A 16946-nucleotide genomic window follows, 5' to 3' on the forward strand; every position below is an offset into this window, starting at 1 on the left:
GTCAGAGAACTATCCCCATAAACACATGTACACGCTGACGTACAGCGGCGAAAAACAAAAACAAGGGCATTAGTGAGGCATCACGAAAGACTGGGCCAAAAGGTCAGTGTGAGGAAGGGTGAAGTGTGACACCTGTCCACTGCTCCTACACTGCACCTCCCAGCTCCCATCCAGTGGTCCAACTACCATTAGTCCTAATGACTGCTCAATTGCCCTGTAATTGGAAGGCATGAAATAGGCTATGGGTGTAATTAGGCTAATTAGGTTGGCAGCATCTGTTTGTTTCTGCTTTCTCCCTCAATTGGATTCTCATTAGGCCCTCCCTCTTGGGTTCTCTGCCCAACAGTCCCCAGCCAGCGGATGGATGGTGAGGAGAAGGGGAAGGGGGTTGTCCTGGGGCACAAGGTGCCAGCTGAGGCAGACCCAGGGGCATGGGAGCCAACTGAGAGTGCCACTGGGTCTGGGTGGATTTGGGGCAAGATGTGCTGGAGGGTTAGGTCACCGGGGAAGGAGGGGCTGGTAGGTGCAGACCTGGGGGGGATACGTGAGGTTGGCTGCGGTGCACCAAGGGTCAAGAGATCCTGGCTGGGGACAACCTGGGGACAGAAAGGGCAGGTTGGGGCAGGCAAAGAAAACATGTGGTATTTTTCCCATTCTGCCATATGGAATGTGTGCTCACTTGTTTATCCTTCACTGCCCTGGTCTTCACAGCTCGTGTGTGTGTGTGTGTGTGTAGAAGTAGGGAAACATACCCCTTTGCCTGTGTTTGGCCTGGGGGTGTTGTTCTGCCCTTTGTAACCCCTGATGATCCCTGTGGACCTCTGGTGACCTGTACACCTAGGCCTCTGTTCTAAAGTCAAGTCTTTGCTGAACGGATGCCCCCTCCCCTCCATAGACACATACACACACACACTCACACCCTCCCGCGGGATTAGAGCCTCCTTTCCGATAGCACGTTAGACAGACCCGCAAATAAGCGGCACGGTTGAGATTTGGAACGCGGCCTCCTCGCTCGGTCAGCAGAAAAGATCCTGGGCCCCCATCGCATCGCTGAACTCTGGGTTCGTCCAAACTCTTAAGGAATAACTAAATTCTCTCTACGTGGAAACGGAAGGCATCATAATGCGGCTTCCGGTTCGTGGCGCCCACCTCCAGGCGCTCTCAGGTGTCTTTATTGCTCTGTAAACAAGTCCATAAACATGATAACAGTTCTGTCCAGCTTGTCCCAAAACGCTGGTTCCAATTTTTTTTATGGGCCTCTCTGGAATTGTGTAGAGAGGAGGCGTAGTTAGCCTCGACAGTTGAGTCCGATTTGACGCAGTACGGCAGAGAACGACGGTTAAGGAGAGCCGAGGACGTAATTCTCCAATGAAGGGTACCTGCGTACCTTATAGCACCTGCCCCGTTTCGGCGACGGCTGGGCTGTGACTCAGCCGTCACTCGTGCATCACCGGTATCTACTCCCATGTCTCGAAATAAAACAGTTTACAGTGAGCTGCAAGTTGTTTCACTTGATCATTTAAGTGTGTGTGGGTGTGTGTTTTTATGTGATTCTACAGCCTCCATGGCAAACAGTCTGGTCCTTCCGAGGAGCACAAAAAAAAAGCACTGCCCACGTTCTTCATGCGCACCCGGGTCAAAGCCTCACCGGCTCTCGCTCTGACACCCTCTCCACCCCCAGAATTTACCCGACCCCACCCCCCCCCCCCAAAAAAAAATGCACAATGCTGGCCAAACAATGGCAAAGTGCACACACAAAGACCGCATTTACACAGTAATGTTCCATCGAAAGCAGCAAAGCGGCCTTTTGGAAGGTTTTCACACCCTTCTCTCGGCTCTCACCCCTTCCCCCTGTCTTCTCCCTCGTTCCAAAGGAAAAAAAAAAAAACTCCAAACGCTCAATGCCACGCTAAAAACGAGGCTCCCAAAACAAACGTGCCCACCCCCCATCACGCCAAACTCCCCTCGGCAGCGCCGCACAAAATCCCTTTCTGTATAAAGGATAAATGGTCACAAAGAAGAAGTCTGTGGTTGTGAGACCAGATGCGATGGTGGCCAGGGCTGCCGCTCTTTCAGCCGCTTCTCACTGCGACCACGTATGGAATGCCTTGGGCCCCCGGCCCCCCACACCCCCCGCTCCTGAATAGACCGGGCTAACTGGAGTTCACATACCTCCAGCAGTCCAGGAGTCAAAGGGGAGGAGGGGGGCTAAATCCACAGGCCGGTATTTTCCCAAAGATGTGTATCATCCTTAAACAAACACGGGCTGTATTTATAGGGCCGCACTTGTCCGAGGAGGGACCGGCTACAGGACAAACTGCACGAGAGGGAATGTTTCCCAGACAGTGCAATCAGCCTCTCTACCTCCCTGTGTCCAGAGCTCCTGCGCTGCTTTCACCCATGTTTTTCTTACCATTTATTCCGTAACATGAGGGTTACCGATGATTGGCAACACAGTGCCTGAGAACAAAATATTTCCTCTTGAACTTCAGCGGCTCTCGAGTCTGGGAAATATTTCCCTCGACTGAGCACGTATACAAAGCGACCTAAGTGTCAGGGCATCCTGACCCTTGGTCTGAAGTCAGTCTTACAGTCCCAGACCGTGAGCGAAACGAAAGTGTAACCGAGCGAAGGCTGCGTAGCGAAAGTAACCGGGCGAATAAACAATGTCTTCGACCGCAGGTCACCGGGACACACGGATGGCGAGAGTTCGAAGACCTGCTCATACTCTTCTGGTGTCTTCTATAGTACAAGAGCGCATCTACGTTTACGTGCTGGCAGGTGTATCTTCCGAGCGGCCCTCCGAGTCCAAACGCTCCTCGGGTTCGGATGGGAACGAACGCGGAGAAACGCCAAGAGTGCGGCTCCGCGGTACGAGTGCTCCTCCCAGGCTCAGAAATATAAGCACGCAATCACACCGCCTCACTCTCCGCTGTCAAGGTAGGGGACCAGAGAAGGGAATGCGGGTGGGGGAGGCGGCGGGGGATGGTAGGGATGCAGCTCACAGTAAGGGATCCCATCTATTCTCTCTTGCACCATTGATTTCTGCACCCAGAGCGGAGCAATTGATTACTGTTTGCTGTTTATGCAGATGAGCAGTAAAGAGCAGCTGCATAGGGAAGCAGAGAGAGGGGAAAAGAGCGATCAGACGGGTTGTCAGGCCTACCAGGAAAATCAATCCAACCACCCTCAGCAGCAGGGCTAATGTTCAATAAGGGCCTTAATGAACATTCTACCTGCCTCTTCGCGTTAAGTTCGTCCATAAAGCGCCGGAGACGTACGATTTTTAGAATTGCGTTTCACCACGCTGCTTTGTGCCTTGCCCCTTTTTCTGCAAAATCAGTTCCCCCATCAAATGCAATTGATAACTATTTGAGAGGCTCACGGGTTACAGTATACGGCACGGTGAGATTAGCGAACGCTGTCAACGACCCTTTAAAATCAGCGCAAGATTCACAGCAAATCTAGGAGCGGCTACGGTCTGCACGGCCTAAAACTTGTATTTTACACAGAATTAACTGCCATTTCTTGTAGGTCGATACATATATTTTTACTGCAGAAAATGTTGCGAAGTACATGACCGCTTCATTTGCAAACACACAGATTCTTTGCATCAAGAACTGCAGAAAAGCGTTTGACAGTAAAACTCCCAAAATGCACCATTACCATCATAGTTACTAATATTTAGTTACTCAGTAGAACATATACAGATATTTACAAAATATATGAAAAAGACCGTACTTCCATACCAATAAAAAAGTTGCTGTTAAAATCCCCCATTATATATAAGAGGTCATTTTAAGCAGATTTATTACAGGATTACAGGATTGCTTAACACATAGCAAATGTTCTCGTATTTAACATGTGCAACACTTTTACTGTATGTCCTTACAAATCGCTTCTGCCCATTCGATCCAGCAGCACTGCACACCTGCAATGGAGTCTGTCTGGATGCCGAAAGAGAGAAGCAGCTCCTCTTCTCGTGTTTCGACCGTGATGGATCGGCTTAAATAAACAGCAGACTTGTCCGGGCTGGAAAACCGCACGTGGTCATGGGCACGGAAGTGCTTGTCAGCTGAACCCAGGAAGATGTCAGAAGCTGGGTGGGGGGAGGGGTGGGGGGGGGTTGTCTAGACAGAAAGATTTGTCAGGTTGCCCAACATAATAAAAACTATGCCCTTGATAGACAGTCTAGGTGCAAATTCAGATAGACCCGGTTCTGAATAATGGTTTCCACTATGCCAATATTTGAATGGGGAGCTTTGTACCTCCTCTTTTGGCCAATGAAAGCTTTGTGTGTGTTTGTGTGCGAAGGAAGGCTTCTGCTCGCACGGTCACGCAGGACGTGTGACGTTAGCATCAAAACGCCAGGTAGAGCTTCATAGCTTAGAACACAAGTCCATCCGGTGCGCCTGAGGAGAGCGGAACTGGGTGACAACCGGAGGAAGTCCTTCCACCCAACGTAACGTTTCAAACGACATCACGGAAAAGCGTTCTACAAGTGGCAATGGTTCTCATGTATGGACTATGTTTAATTTTCTAAAATAAATAGCTGTTATTACATTAATATAAATAAGGAAAAACAGAAAATAAATCGACACTGTACCAATAAACACCACCCCATCCCGCAATTCAGTTCCCAGGAGAACGCCAGGCGTGTGCGGCATCGTCAACGAGCACGAGGAGCGTGTTCGCCGTTCTTGCGTTCGCTGCGGTGTTCACGAGCCCCTAGGGCGCCCCTCTAGAGCCCACTGTCAGGTGAGGGCCGCCACGTAGGTGCTGAAGTGGCTGGAAATGTCCGAGTGCAGCGAGCGCCATGCGGGGACCGCTCCTGCGTGAGCTTCGCCTGTCCCCAGCTCATCTGTGCACTGGACCGACAGGCAGAGACCACCTCCGCTTCCAATCCCGCTGCCTGCCATGCTCTGGTCGGCGCCTATGGGGGGGATACAGAGACAGACAGGGATTGGGTCAGTCAAATGGGGCAATATAGAGAGTGCAAGATGCAGTGAGGAAAGTTCTACACACACACAAATGCACAGGTACCCCGTTGCCTAGAATGCATGTGTCGCACCCTTCGTTTTGAGACTCGGAGGAACCCGTGCAAAGTGTCCTCCGAAGCGGCGTCCCCGTGGTCGGGGGCGACCGAATCGAAACGCTCGGTCTTCCCGCGGTGCCGCACCAAGCGAAACACAGCACTTACTGCTACCGTTGGCCACGGGACGAGTCGAGAAAAGGGTGAAGCGCGGAATTTTACCGCTGCTCCGAGGCTGGGGAAAGGCAGCGTCTCCCTCGCTCTCTCTCCCTTTCTCGGGGGAAGCGGGAGCGGAATTGTTCGGCGGGAGCAGGACAGGCTAAAGCATCGGCGCCGCACGCCTACATCTGCACGCAGCTGCCGAGCGTTATCGGTGCATATTTCTTCCGACGAATGCATAATAATGCCGCTCACGCCTAGAAACGCACGTGCGCTCCAGCATTCTTTGATGAAGACGGCATAGGAAACACTGGCAGTTAAAAAAAAAAAAAAAAAAAAAAGAAAAAGAAAAAGAGAAAAAAAAAAAAACCCCGTCCCTGCTGGGTGAAAAAACAAGACGGATTCCCAAGTGAGGCTGCAATGTCTCTACCAGTAGCTACGGCAGCGTGCGCTTTTAAGTCACGTATGGAGAGTCTTCAGACGGCTCGGGGTCATTCCATGAAAACCTATGAAGTTTTCTTCGGTGTCACGCGGCACCGGACCGCTACGGGGCACCGCGGGTAGAATTCGGGACGGCGTGGCCCTCCACATGCTCATCTCCGTCTCCCTGAGTCGTCACAGAGCGACAGGGGGAAAAAAACAGAGGGATGAGGGGTGCGGAGAGAGCAGACGCAGAGATGGAGAGATGCAATTTCACCCTCAATGACCCTCATCTCCGTGACAGATTCTGCTCGGAGCCCTTTCATGAGGTGGGGGAGGTGGGGGAGGCTTGGTGTCTCCCTCGACTGTCGGTTCTTTTTAAATCTCGTCACCAGCTGAACCCCCCGCCCCCACCCCCACCCCGCCGCCACCCAGCACAACCACCGACAAAGCATACCAGCTAAGTCACTGGGCTCGGGGGGAGGGGGAGGGGGAGGGAGGTTCTCGGACCGAGATTGCTGGAACGGAAAAGTGGGAATGTCTGCTGAAAATGTTAGGGGGTGGGAACCTTCCCTCACATCCCAGAATCCCCTGGGGCCAGGAACAAGCCAGGGAGAGAAACGGCCAAGCCTGGATGTGTTTGCCAGCGGGTCTCTGCCTCGTAGCTCTTATTGCTCCTGCCAATCATCCGCCTCCCCCACGTCTGTCCCTACTGCCGGAGCCCACGCTAACTGGGCACCACAGAGCCCCCGCTGGCCCGGGGACAGAGCCAATGTTCCCCTCGTCCTGCTCAAACTGACACACAAAGCTCAGAGCCACAGCCGCAACTGCACGCCGCATGGCCTGCTCTCAGTTTACACACACACACACACACACACACACACACAACAACAACAACGAACAACAACATCGTCAAGAAACGCTACTCGCCCAAGGATCTGCCACCGATTCTCACAGAAGCGCACAAACGCGATGAACGCTGTGCGTTACATTCTCACGTAAACCGCGGAGGAATAACTCAACTGAGCCGCTTTGCACGGAACGTATCGAAAATATTCAGAATGCTCAGCGAAAAGGCGGAGATGTGTCAAAGAGCAATCGCGTGTTCTGGGGAAAAAAAAAAAAGCGAGCTGGGAGCAGATTGCCTTTCCGAAAGGGGCGGGGGGACGCCCCCCCGGCCGTCAATCAGCACCACGGTACATACCGGGGTTATCGACGGCACGGCTCACGTTGTCACGTGTAACAACGGCGGAGGAACGGCGACAGGAGGTACGGCCTGACGGGACCCTCGCAACGCAGTTTAACGCTTCTTGAACCGTACCGCACTCGGCCATAGGCAGCGACCCCCGCGGAGCCCGCCGGTTCCGCTCGGCTTCTACCGCACGCTCCGAGCCAGAGGACCGGCCGGGAAGGCTACCGCACATCGACCGCAACGGGCCGTTCTCCGCGTGTGGCTTCCTGCGCCGATCCTTCCTGCCAAGCCGGCCCATCGGGGGACTCGCAAAACGCAGTTGAACCGTTATTAGAGTGGGTGAGAACAGCCCTTCGGGGAGGGCAAGTGAGCCGGAGCAAAGTGCGCTTTACAGCATCCGTCGGAATATCGCACTTCTGCCACCCGAGTCAATCCGAGCGACCGGTACACCGATGTAAAAATAAAGAAAGGGAGGTAAAAACGCATTTCTTGGTACAAATCCTAAACTAGAAAAGAAAGACTACAATTCAAGGTTGATATATTTTACGGAGAACCTTCACCTCCAACGGGCCGCACCCTTCCGGACAAGACGTCAGATCGGTGCCACTTAGGGTATATTTGATTTCAACTCAAGTTAAAAAGCGTAATCTGTAAAGGGGGACGTAGGAAAAGAAACAAGGAAGCAAGAAATAAAAAAAATGACATTTCGGCGCAAAGTGCAAATGTCAGGGCCGATGGCGTCTACATAAACCGGGAAAGAGGGTCTTTCGACGAAGACGGCACGAGATCCGTTCATGCGGGACACCAGAAATCCTAGCGCCAAAATTAATGTCAGTCACACATGTTAAGCGAAATAAAAACACAGAATACGGAATCTGTTCATTCGTTAATCCTTTGTTAATGCAATTTTCTGAAACTCGGTTCGGTGGCTGTTTTGACACAGTTCGCCAGAACTGAATAACTAAACCGGGGGGGGGGAAAAAAAAAAAAAAAAAAAAAAGAAGGGAAAAGCTCACCTGTGCCGATTATGCATCAGCGCTCCAGCACAGGTACGCACAGGCACACATAAACACACCTGCGGTGAGTCAGGGCTCTGAGTTTACTTCCTCTGTGAAAAATCATAAGGGATGCAAAGTCGTCGTTCTGGAAGTACGTCTGCACGTAAAATATATTCGGGACTTTTGGCCACGCTTATGTTTTCGGGAACGCCGCGTTTAAAGCAACGAGGTGTCCGCGCCGGCTTTTCCAGACATTTTCATCTCATTATGCGAGATGCGCGACGAACGGCGGACGCGTGCCAAACTCAACCGCGGAGCCATTCCGCGTTTCCGTGACACGACGCTCGCAACGCTCATCCCGGGCAACGTACAGGAGCCGCGTCACGCCGCGGCCGCGCTCCACCTCGGCCCATGGCATCTCCAGAGCATCTTTATAGAACCTTGCGGGATTAAAAGATAACGCGCCGCAAACCGGGGCCTTTGGGAATCAGACGGTGCGTCTCATTGACGAGCGTGGCATTCCCTCACGGCGATCGAAGAAAACTCACCACAAGCTCGGGCAGATCCCCCCCCCCCCTTTTTTTTTTTCCTTTCTTTTTTCTTTTTTTAACCGTGTTCACAATGAGAAACAGCACACCGGATACGTGCGTGTTTTCGGAGGAGGAAATCCAGCGAGTACGAGCTTGACACTTGGGATGATTCTTTTGGCTTAAGTCACCGCGGCGGCTTTAGAAGACGGCCTCGCTCAGACAGCGCACGCACGCACGCACGCACGCACGCGTACGGCTTCCCAGCTTACCCTCGCCGCACTTCGCACATTCTGTCCTTCTCACTGTTCCGAAAAAACGCTTCGGTGCAAACAAGTCATACCTGCGATTGGACACATTCAAACACAATCACACGCTCTGCACCTGAGCTCATGCATGTCACGCAGAGGCACATTTTCAGCGGTGTGTTATCAGTATGGGCGGTACCTTCTGGTACAGGAGTCCCAGCGCTATTCCTGCGACCAGGCGACGACAGCTGTTTTCACCACACACAGGGGAGCATGGTGCACCGCTGAAAAATTCACCGTTGAACCCAGTGAGACTGGTTGTGAAGTTACTGCCCACCGCAACCTTTTCTCATTCTTACATGTGTGAAGCAAAAAAAAAAACCTGACTAACCAGGTACACAGTTTGCTCGCATGGAACATGTGAATGCGCAGTAACGTCCCAACGTACTATGCATTTTTATAGGGTGTTAAACCGCCACACTTGATATTTTCAATGGCTAAACTTGCATGGTTTACAGATTTACCAGTGGAAACCATAAGATTTTTACTGGTGTAAATCAGGGCCTTTGCCATTAGTTCAGAAGTAGGAGCCATTGTGAAGATTAAAGCTGCACTGTCTTTCATCGCACTTTACCATGTTCTGGCAAGTGAGGCAGCAGCATTCTGCTGAAAAAGCTCCCCACCCATAATGGGTTAGTCAGCCAAAGATGGAAGACCCCAGTCAGCTGCAGACAGCCTCCGAAGCACCGTATCTCTGAGGATACAGGCGATGTAACGGGTTCAAGGATTCACCTCACTGGTTCGGCGCAGACAAAGGGAGACCAAGACGGAGAATACCTGTCAGGTAGGGATAAACGATTAGCGTGAAAAGGTTAATGGAGGAACAACTTCCTTGGGCCAGCCGGTCCAGAGTAAATCAGGAACAATCCTCTTAGTAACGCTCAGCTCGCCAACTGCGTTTTGATCGTTTCTGGGATACGAGAATGAAAGGGGAAAGCCACGTTTTTCCCCTTATCGAAAAACACCCCTGATGGACGCCAGCCCACGGCTGCCCGGGCGCTGCATACGTGAGCGTGCGTCCCCTGTAATATTCATGTATTGTAAATTCAATTAATTATTACCGATATTGACTGCTAATGTTTTTCGGCCCTCTCGCCCCGCCAAAACCTGACAAGTTCTTAATCCGTTGTCATAACCCATTGTTAATGTCTAGGTAACAATTGAAAAAAATGTTTCGTACAAAGTCTCGATATCGATCTCCCAAACAAAGTCCTCACCGATGCCCCGAAACACATAAAGACAAAGAGCTGACGTTCCGTCGATATGAAAAGACCACAGAGCGAGCCTCTAGTGTACTAACCCAACAAAAGGCCATGCTTATCTGCTATCTACTGCTCCATACTAGTGGAAATAAAGGACACACTCTGGTTAGAGTTGCATTTACAAAGCTATCGGTTTCAAATAACACATTTGTGGGACCAGAAAGGAAGTACATAAATTACTAATAAGTCCATTTTCTAATTACAGATAAAAGGATTACCACCTGCTGCTTCCAAATCACTGAAATGAGAAACTCTGGAAGAGTTTATTGCAATGCTGGCCTTTACATAGCTGGATCCTTCATAACTTCGGTGAGATGCGATGAAAAAAATTTCACTTTTCAGAAATTATCTGTTGAATGTGTATTAGCGTTTTGCATTTAAACAGACTATTTACAGATGAAATACCAACTTGTATTAATAAAATCATCAAAGTGTGAATTTTTATTTTTCTGCTCATGCAACCGCACGAAGCTCTGCACCATTAACGTGAGACCAGGGTTCACTTTTTCGAGAAATTCTCTTCTTTCTGAAATTTTATTGCTTGTATGTTTGCAAAGGTGTGCCATGCCTACAGAAAGGTGGAAAACAGACTATAAGCCATATAGCAACTTCCAAAACTTGATATTACTCCATAACAGCATTGATGTGGCTAAAGAAAAGGATAAAACACTCCCAGGACTGCATGGGTTACACATAAAGATAATACAGGGCATTACAATTAATGCTATACTTTAATATATAAATATTGGAAGACAAACATTTGCTTGAGGAAGCTCACGGAGACAGTCAGGCTGTGTTGAGGGTGTCCACGGGGGACACAGACAGAGTCAGAGAGAGCAGGGGGACAGTGAGGGGATGGTGAGGGGACAGGGCAGGACAGCCCGTCCATCCTGTCACACACAGATATCATGAGTGTAAGGAAAAATGACACAGTGTGGCGAGTAGTTAAAAACACGGCCTGTCACCCACGTGGCCGTAGGGACAGGAACTCGGGCTGGAAGGGGAAGTGGCCTTTATGCCTCGTGCGCTGTTTCCCAAAAAGCCTCATTAATGAAGAGACGTCGGTCGGTCGCTTTCCACGCGACGCTCCGCGCGCCAGCCGAGGGGGGGGGGGGAGGGCCGCGTGACCTCCCACCGCCGTCGACACGCCACCGCTCGCACACCTCGGCCAGGGAGCGCGAACGTCGGGGGCGCTTGGAAGACGCTTCCAAGACGCGACAGACATTAAAAAAAAAAAATGCACGAACGAAGCAGAAAATGACACGTTTGTTTCGTAAGTGTAACGAGGGGCGCGTGCCCCACCCACCAAGGTTAAGTCAAGATTTATCGTGAGACCCCCGCCCCCAACCCCAGTATTTGTGTGTACAACTCAACTGGGGAGCGACGGTGGCAGTTTTGGCTCCACCGCAACCTGAGAAGTTGTCGCAGCCCCGGTCGGTGCGTGTCCTCCTCGCTCGTGCCGCTCGCACACAGGCGCGCGCGCGCGCGCGCGAGACACAAGAAGACCGCAGCGCAGTGCGAGACAAAGGGCTGCGAACGAGCGCCCCGCGTCTCCGGCCCTCGCGGACGCGCCACGCTGCCCGTGGAGAGCAGCGATCGAAGCTCTTCTTGGACGAACTCGACACTTGTGTCCCTAACAAGAAGGACACGATGTGTCACTGAGATCAGACCACGGCAGCAGCGCGAAGCCCGGCGTTTATTGCGCTTTTTAACGAGAACAAAAACTGGCCAACTTGAAAATCAGGACCAAAACCTGCAGCCCATGGCATGGCATTTTTCTCCAAAAATTTCCTGCGCGGATCTTGCTTGAACGTCTCACTCTCTTATCTTTTCAACGTTTTCCTCATTTCTGTCACATTAACAGGCGTCTCCTTGCTGTCAAGGCAGATTCTGACACACAAGAGCTGCTCCTTTCTTTTACCATAAAATACCCACTTGCTGGCATGCCGTTCCACGCGCTCATAAATAGCATCTCATTAAGTGCTACTATAGAAAAATGATAAATGCTCATTTATTAAATTAAAACACGGCTTAACCAGAAAACATGTCAGGATTTTAATTCTAAATTAAGGCGTCTTTCCCGTAAAATACGATTAATAATGATACTGAATGCTATGGAAAAATAAGCCATTAATTATAAAATTATTTCTCTTACTGTTTAATAAATGTATTACAGCTCTTGCTACATAATTGGGCCTTTATAGCTGCATTTGAAGGTGAAAATAATTTCTGCTTGTTATTTATTTTCTATCAGAAATAATTGTGACTGGCATTATTATTAGCGCACAGTAATGACACACAAAGCGTTGTATTAATCTAAACACGTAACTGAAATAGCCTCATTAAATCGCTTTCTTCTGAGTGTCAAGAGCAGCTCAACCTAAACAGGAGTGTGTGTGTGAGTGTGTGTGTGTGTGTGTGCGCGCGCGCCCGCGCTCGCGCCCGCGCAGCCCCGCACGTGTGTGTGTGTGTTTGTACTTTCAGGGGTGGATGAGTAAAGTGAAAACATCTTCGCCCCTCCAGCCTGCTTGAAAAACATGAAACCGCAGAGGGAAAGAGAGCAGCCCCAGCCAGTTACCACACTTGCACCGCTATGAGTGAACCCATTTTACCTTCTTTGCAGTTGCTGTGAGACCCGCTCTTTTCCCAGGGTGCTGTGCGCTTGTCCCCCTGCTGATCGCTCACGAGGGCCTTGTTGCCAGGCACAAACCAGGCGGCATTCTGCTCCGCCATGAGGGAGTCCAGATCGATGGGGTCGACGGGGGCCTTCCCTCCATCGGGGCTGCAATGTGGCGACGGCCCCGTGTCGCCGTTCTGGCTAGGGCTGTCGGTTCGAGCCCCGTCCTCGGAGATGCTGAACTGCTGCCTCTGCAGCTGGATCTGCGCCTGCAGGATGTCCAGGGGGTGGATTTCATCCTGACCCGCAGCACTCGTAGGCACACGTACTGGCTCAAGGACAGGTGTTCCAGGCCCGTTGAACGTGTAGCTGTCAGGGGTGGAGGTGCTGCACCCTCCGACCGTCACGCCCCCAGGCTTTTGCCTCTTGGTCACCCTCTGGTCGCTCCTCAGCTGCTTCGGGGACACGGGCAGCGGGAGGCTGCGGACAGGCTTGGAGTGGTCCGAACTGGAGGACACCTCATCTTCGTTGCTGCAGATGGCGCTACCGTCACCGGGGAAGTCTGCGTGTGGCGAGCTGCCGTTGGACCTGGCGACACTCTGAGTCCCAGCGTCCAGGGAAGACATGAGGTCGGTTTGGTCCCCCAGGAGCAGGTCATCCCCCTTTCTCCAGGACGGGGACTTGAGTGATTCCTCCTGGAGTTTCTCCCCGCTGCTGGGGGAGGGGGTCACTGCAGCGTTCCCCCCATCAGACGGAAAAAAGCCCCCTGGGTTTATTTGTCCGCTTTTTCTCCTCCCCCTCCCTCTCCCGCACACTGGGCCCCCCCTCCCCTCACCCCCTGGAGGATTCTCCTTGCTGAGGTTAGAGGAGGGGGTGCTGGCTTCCCCCGGCCCGCCCTGGTTTGTGTTACTTTGACCTGGGAGCTTAGTGCTGCAGGTGCCGGCGGCGGGCGAGTGGCCCCCCTGACACACGTCACCCTGGAAACACTCGCCGACCCCACTCATCGCGGCGCAACCGACGTCCTGCTCTGCCGGGCCCGCTTTGCGCCTGCCCTGGTTTGGGCCTTTCCTGTTAAATGTCACATTCAGGTTGGGGGCCCCCAGGCTGGCGATCATGTTCTGGCAGGCAGTGGAGAGGGCCGCCAAACAGCTCTCGCCAAATGCGCTGTCCTTCCCGCTTGACTTGCTGAAGCTCCCCAGCGAGAGGCTCCCCAGCTTACTGAGCGATGAACCCTGCCCCGTGGACATTTCCGAGCGTGTCTGGTAGCTTCCTGGTGAGCTGTTGGTTCCCGGGGCGATATTTTGAGCTGTCCCTTGTCGTTGCGTTCCTCCAAAAGGAAAACTGGGCTGACTTCCCATGTGGGGCGTGGAAAAATCCGTGGGCCTTCTGCCAGCGGCCGCATTTGGGAGCACGACTCCCATGTCTGGAGACTGCATCTGCTGTAGCTCACCTGTGTTGTTTCTGAGCTGCGAATGGACCCCAGGTGAGAGCAGGGCCTGGGCGTGACCTTGGGTATGCCTATTGTGGGACATTCTTGTGGGTTCCTGGACACCCATCCCCGGACACCCAGTCCCTGGTCTGAAGAGCACATCACCGCTGCCCTGCTGCAGCCCCATGTCATGAGGCCTAGGGGCACCACCGAGCCTACAGGGCAGAATGTCCCCCTGAGGGGCCATTGTGGGGCACCAGGGGATCTCCTGAAGTGTGGGGCCTTTCTGGGAGTCTACATTAGCCATCCTCCTTACACCGTCGTTCTCAAAGCTTGACCCCTCAAAGGCTCCCATCTGGCCCCTGGGCGCCATATTGCTTGGACCCAGGTCCCCTGGGTGACAAATTTGCCGCAGACCAGACTGCTGGGTCCTGTGCTGCTGGCTCCTGGAGGCCATCTGCTTCATCATCAGGGCCGCATTGTGCCTCTGCTGCAAGGACACCTGCTCGGCGGACAGCAGGGAAAAGCCTTCCGGGGCAGCAGGGGTAAAATTCCCAGTGGGCGCCGGATAGGCAGAAGGTGAGAGGTGGCTCGAGCCCCCTGGTGGGGTATGCAGACCATTGCCCCAATTCCCACAACCCTCCTCATTGGGACCACCGGAGAAGTCAAACCTAGGCCTCTTGGACACGTTCATACAAGCGGAATCAAAGTGCTGGAGTCTCTGACTAGGTGGTGGCTGCGGCTGCATACCGAATGCGGGATCTTCATAGGGGTGGACGCTCCGACCTTCTGTTCTGCTGAAAGGGTAATCAAACTGGCCGTGCTGGACAGGCATCATGAGCCCACCATCTCTCATGCCGTTGTGGCCGGAGCCAGGTGAGTGTACCAATGCTGAAGGGCAGGGGCCTTGCCTGGCAACCCCGCCTGGCTGTGGCTGCTGCCCAGCAGAGTACCTGGCTGTTAGTCCTGGTTCTTCACCTACAGGCACCTTTCTGCCACCCCCAAACCTCTCATAGAATGTGGCATGTTGCAGTTGGTGTGCCTTGGGGACGCCTTGCCTGGGAACACCAGGGTTGCCATGGGAACCTCCATCACCAGCAGCGGGTCTTCCCATGCCATAGTGGGGGACGTGGCAGTTTGGTTCTGAGGAAGAGAATGCAGTTGAGTTGCAGGGCCCAGGATGGGGATCGCTGGAGTAACCGTAATCAAATCCCTTCGGTCTACCTGGTGGGGGCAGACCGTGGGGGTCAAGGCTGTGAGGTTCAGAAGAGAAGGAAGGCAGGCCGTGGAAGGAGGCAGCCCTGTTGGGTGACTGATCTAGGGGGAGGCACGGGGCAGGAACCACGTGGTTGCCACCTGGGCCGTGATGTTGAAAGTCGGGTATGGCAGCAGAGGGCTGCCGGTGGCTGAACCCCTCCCCTGCCTGGCTCACAGAGAGCGGGTCAAAGCCCTCCGTGAAGCCCTGCTGGAAGCCCTCCAGCCGACCCCCATGCAGGCAGGACGAGCTCATTTCGGTCGCCCCGTAGGAGCCTCCGAACTGAGAATGTTGCAGATGGGGGTGGTGTCCCTGCGGGGGTCCGAGGTGGGGCTGGTGGCCGCCGACGAACGTGTGCATTTGGGGCGGGTGCTGCAGGTGCGGCAGACTTGGTGAGCACGGGTCCATGTGGCCCAGCGGGTGGAAGCCGTACGGCACGCTTGGATCATTCAAAGGGGCCGCACCTGGCTCCCCAGGTACGTGCACACCCCCGGGGTGGAATCCTGGATTCTTGTATTGAGAGTTCATTTGCTGTCCCAGATGGGCGACGTCTCTCTCCGCTTGGCCAGACCTTCTGCTATGAATCTGAGGCCCAAACTGTTCCAGCCCAAACATATTTCCCCGCGATCAGTCCAGCATGACGGCCAAGTCCCCAGGCTGCAGGACCGCCTCTGGCAAGCAGCTTTTCGGAGAAGTCCCTCTTAAAAAAAGAAGAGAATTTATAAAGATTGGACTATTTTTAATGCAAAAAGAAAAACAGCAAAAACGAAGAGTAACACATTCAAAGAGTCTCGAAGAAAAAGTTCATATTTTGTTTCGCGGAGGCGGTAATATTTCTGTACAACACAACACCTTCGCTTCGCGCACACGTTTACTTCTCGCAGTGCGGACAATGTCCAACCGTCACGCGCGAACCGTTACCCCGCCTTGCGCAGCGCGCGAGCGACACGCACGCACGTCATTCCACGCGGGCAGCCGAGTACGAAATTGACTTTTAAATTACTCTTGTAATGTCTCTCGAAATTAAGGCGTGCTGCAACACCACGCCGCATCCATGGGAATGACTGCAAGCATTTCCTGACCGGGCGGAGAAGTTAAAAGTCAGCGCCGTGTGGCGGGAAGTCGAAGCTCGCGGGCGCAGGAGCGGCGTCGCTGTCAGCTGCCGCGGGACACGCGCTCCCGGCTCCCCGCGCGAGCTCCCATTTGCACCAAGCGCTTTCCAACTCCGGCGAAGGCAAGTATTGTACAGGTACTTACACTTACAAAACAAAAGGCAGACGTTCGCTGCCCAAAGCGTCGCCTTATTTGCATCTAATTAATGCAGTGCCATTAGGCTGGACCGGACGTCTTCTTTAGTCTGTAGCGAGTGTCTGTCCGCTCGCGCGAAACTGTGGAAGCCGAGCGGGCGCCTCGCTCTTCTTCCGCACTTCTGTCCTGGACACTTGGCACGCGTCGCGCGCAGCCTCCGCGAGGCGCCGTCAAAGCCTTGCTGCTTGCTGAGTCCTGGGTGTTCGTGCGTGCGTGGACGGAATATCGCGCGTCTTCCTTTAGTCCACCTCTACCCTGGAGACCTTCTCGTCCCCCCGAGTCTTAACGCTGCCTCTTTTCCAGGAGGATGGGCGGGGGATGGGGGGGGGCGGGTGTGTGAACACGAAGCCCCGCTCACTCCGTCTCGCGCTCGGCGCTGTGAGTCCAGAGCGTACGAGCGCACCAACAACAAGTCCGGCGTCGCTGTCACGCACGTCAC

General features: G+C 53.2%; 1 protein-coding gene across 2 annotated transcripts; it reads right to left on the reverse strand.

Annotated features, from left to right (window-relative positions):
- Positions 1-720: 720 nt before the first annotated feature.
- LOC108935664 (transcriptional activator MN1-like) lies at positions 721-16862 on the reverse strand. Of its 2 annotated transcripts, none has more exons than XM_018754462.2 (3): positions 16463-16862; positions 12511-15899; positions 721-4933 (listed from the first exon to the last, which is right to left on the reverse strand). In XM_018754462.2, the coding sequence occupies exons 2-3, from the start codon at positions 15812-15814 to the stop codon at positions 4755-4757; spliced, it is 3483 nt and encodes a 1160-aa protein (XP_018609978.1). In that variant the 5' UTR covers positions 15815-15899; positions 16463-16862; the 3' UTR covers positions 721-4754. The 2 variants fall into 2 exon arrangements, with proteins under 2 accessions (XP_018609978.1, XP_018609970.1); XM_018754454.2 differs by having other exon boundaries at positions 16457-16862.
- Positions 16863-16946: the final 84 nt, after the last annotated feature.

Source organism: Scleropages formosus, chromosome 6, assembly GCF_900964775.1.
Source record: "Scleropages formosus chromosome 6, fSclFor1.1, whole genome shotgun sequence".
Classification (NCBI taxonomy): Eukaryota; Metazoa; Chordata; class Actinopteri; order Osteoglossiformes; family Osteoglossidae; genus Scleropages; species Scleropages formosus.

What these genes read in the sequence shown, in the direction of transcription:
- LOC108935664 (XM_018754462.2), bottom strand. Translation starts at nt 15,814, where the DNA reads ATGTTTGGGCTGGAACAGTTTGGGCCTCAGATTCATAGCAGAAGGTCT. An exon ending in TCACAGCAACTGCAAAGAAG is followed by an intron (nt 4,934 to 12,510) that starts GTAAAATGGGTT and finishes TCCCCCCCATAG; the next exon opens with GCGCCGACCAGAGCATGGCA.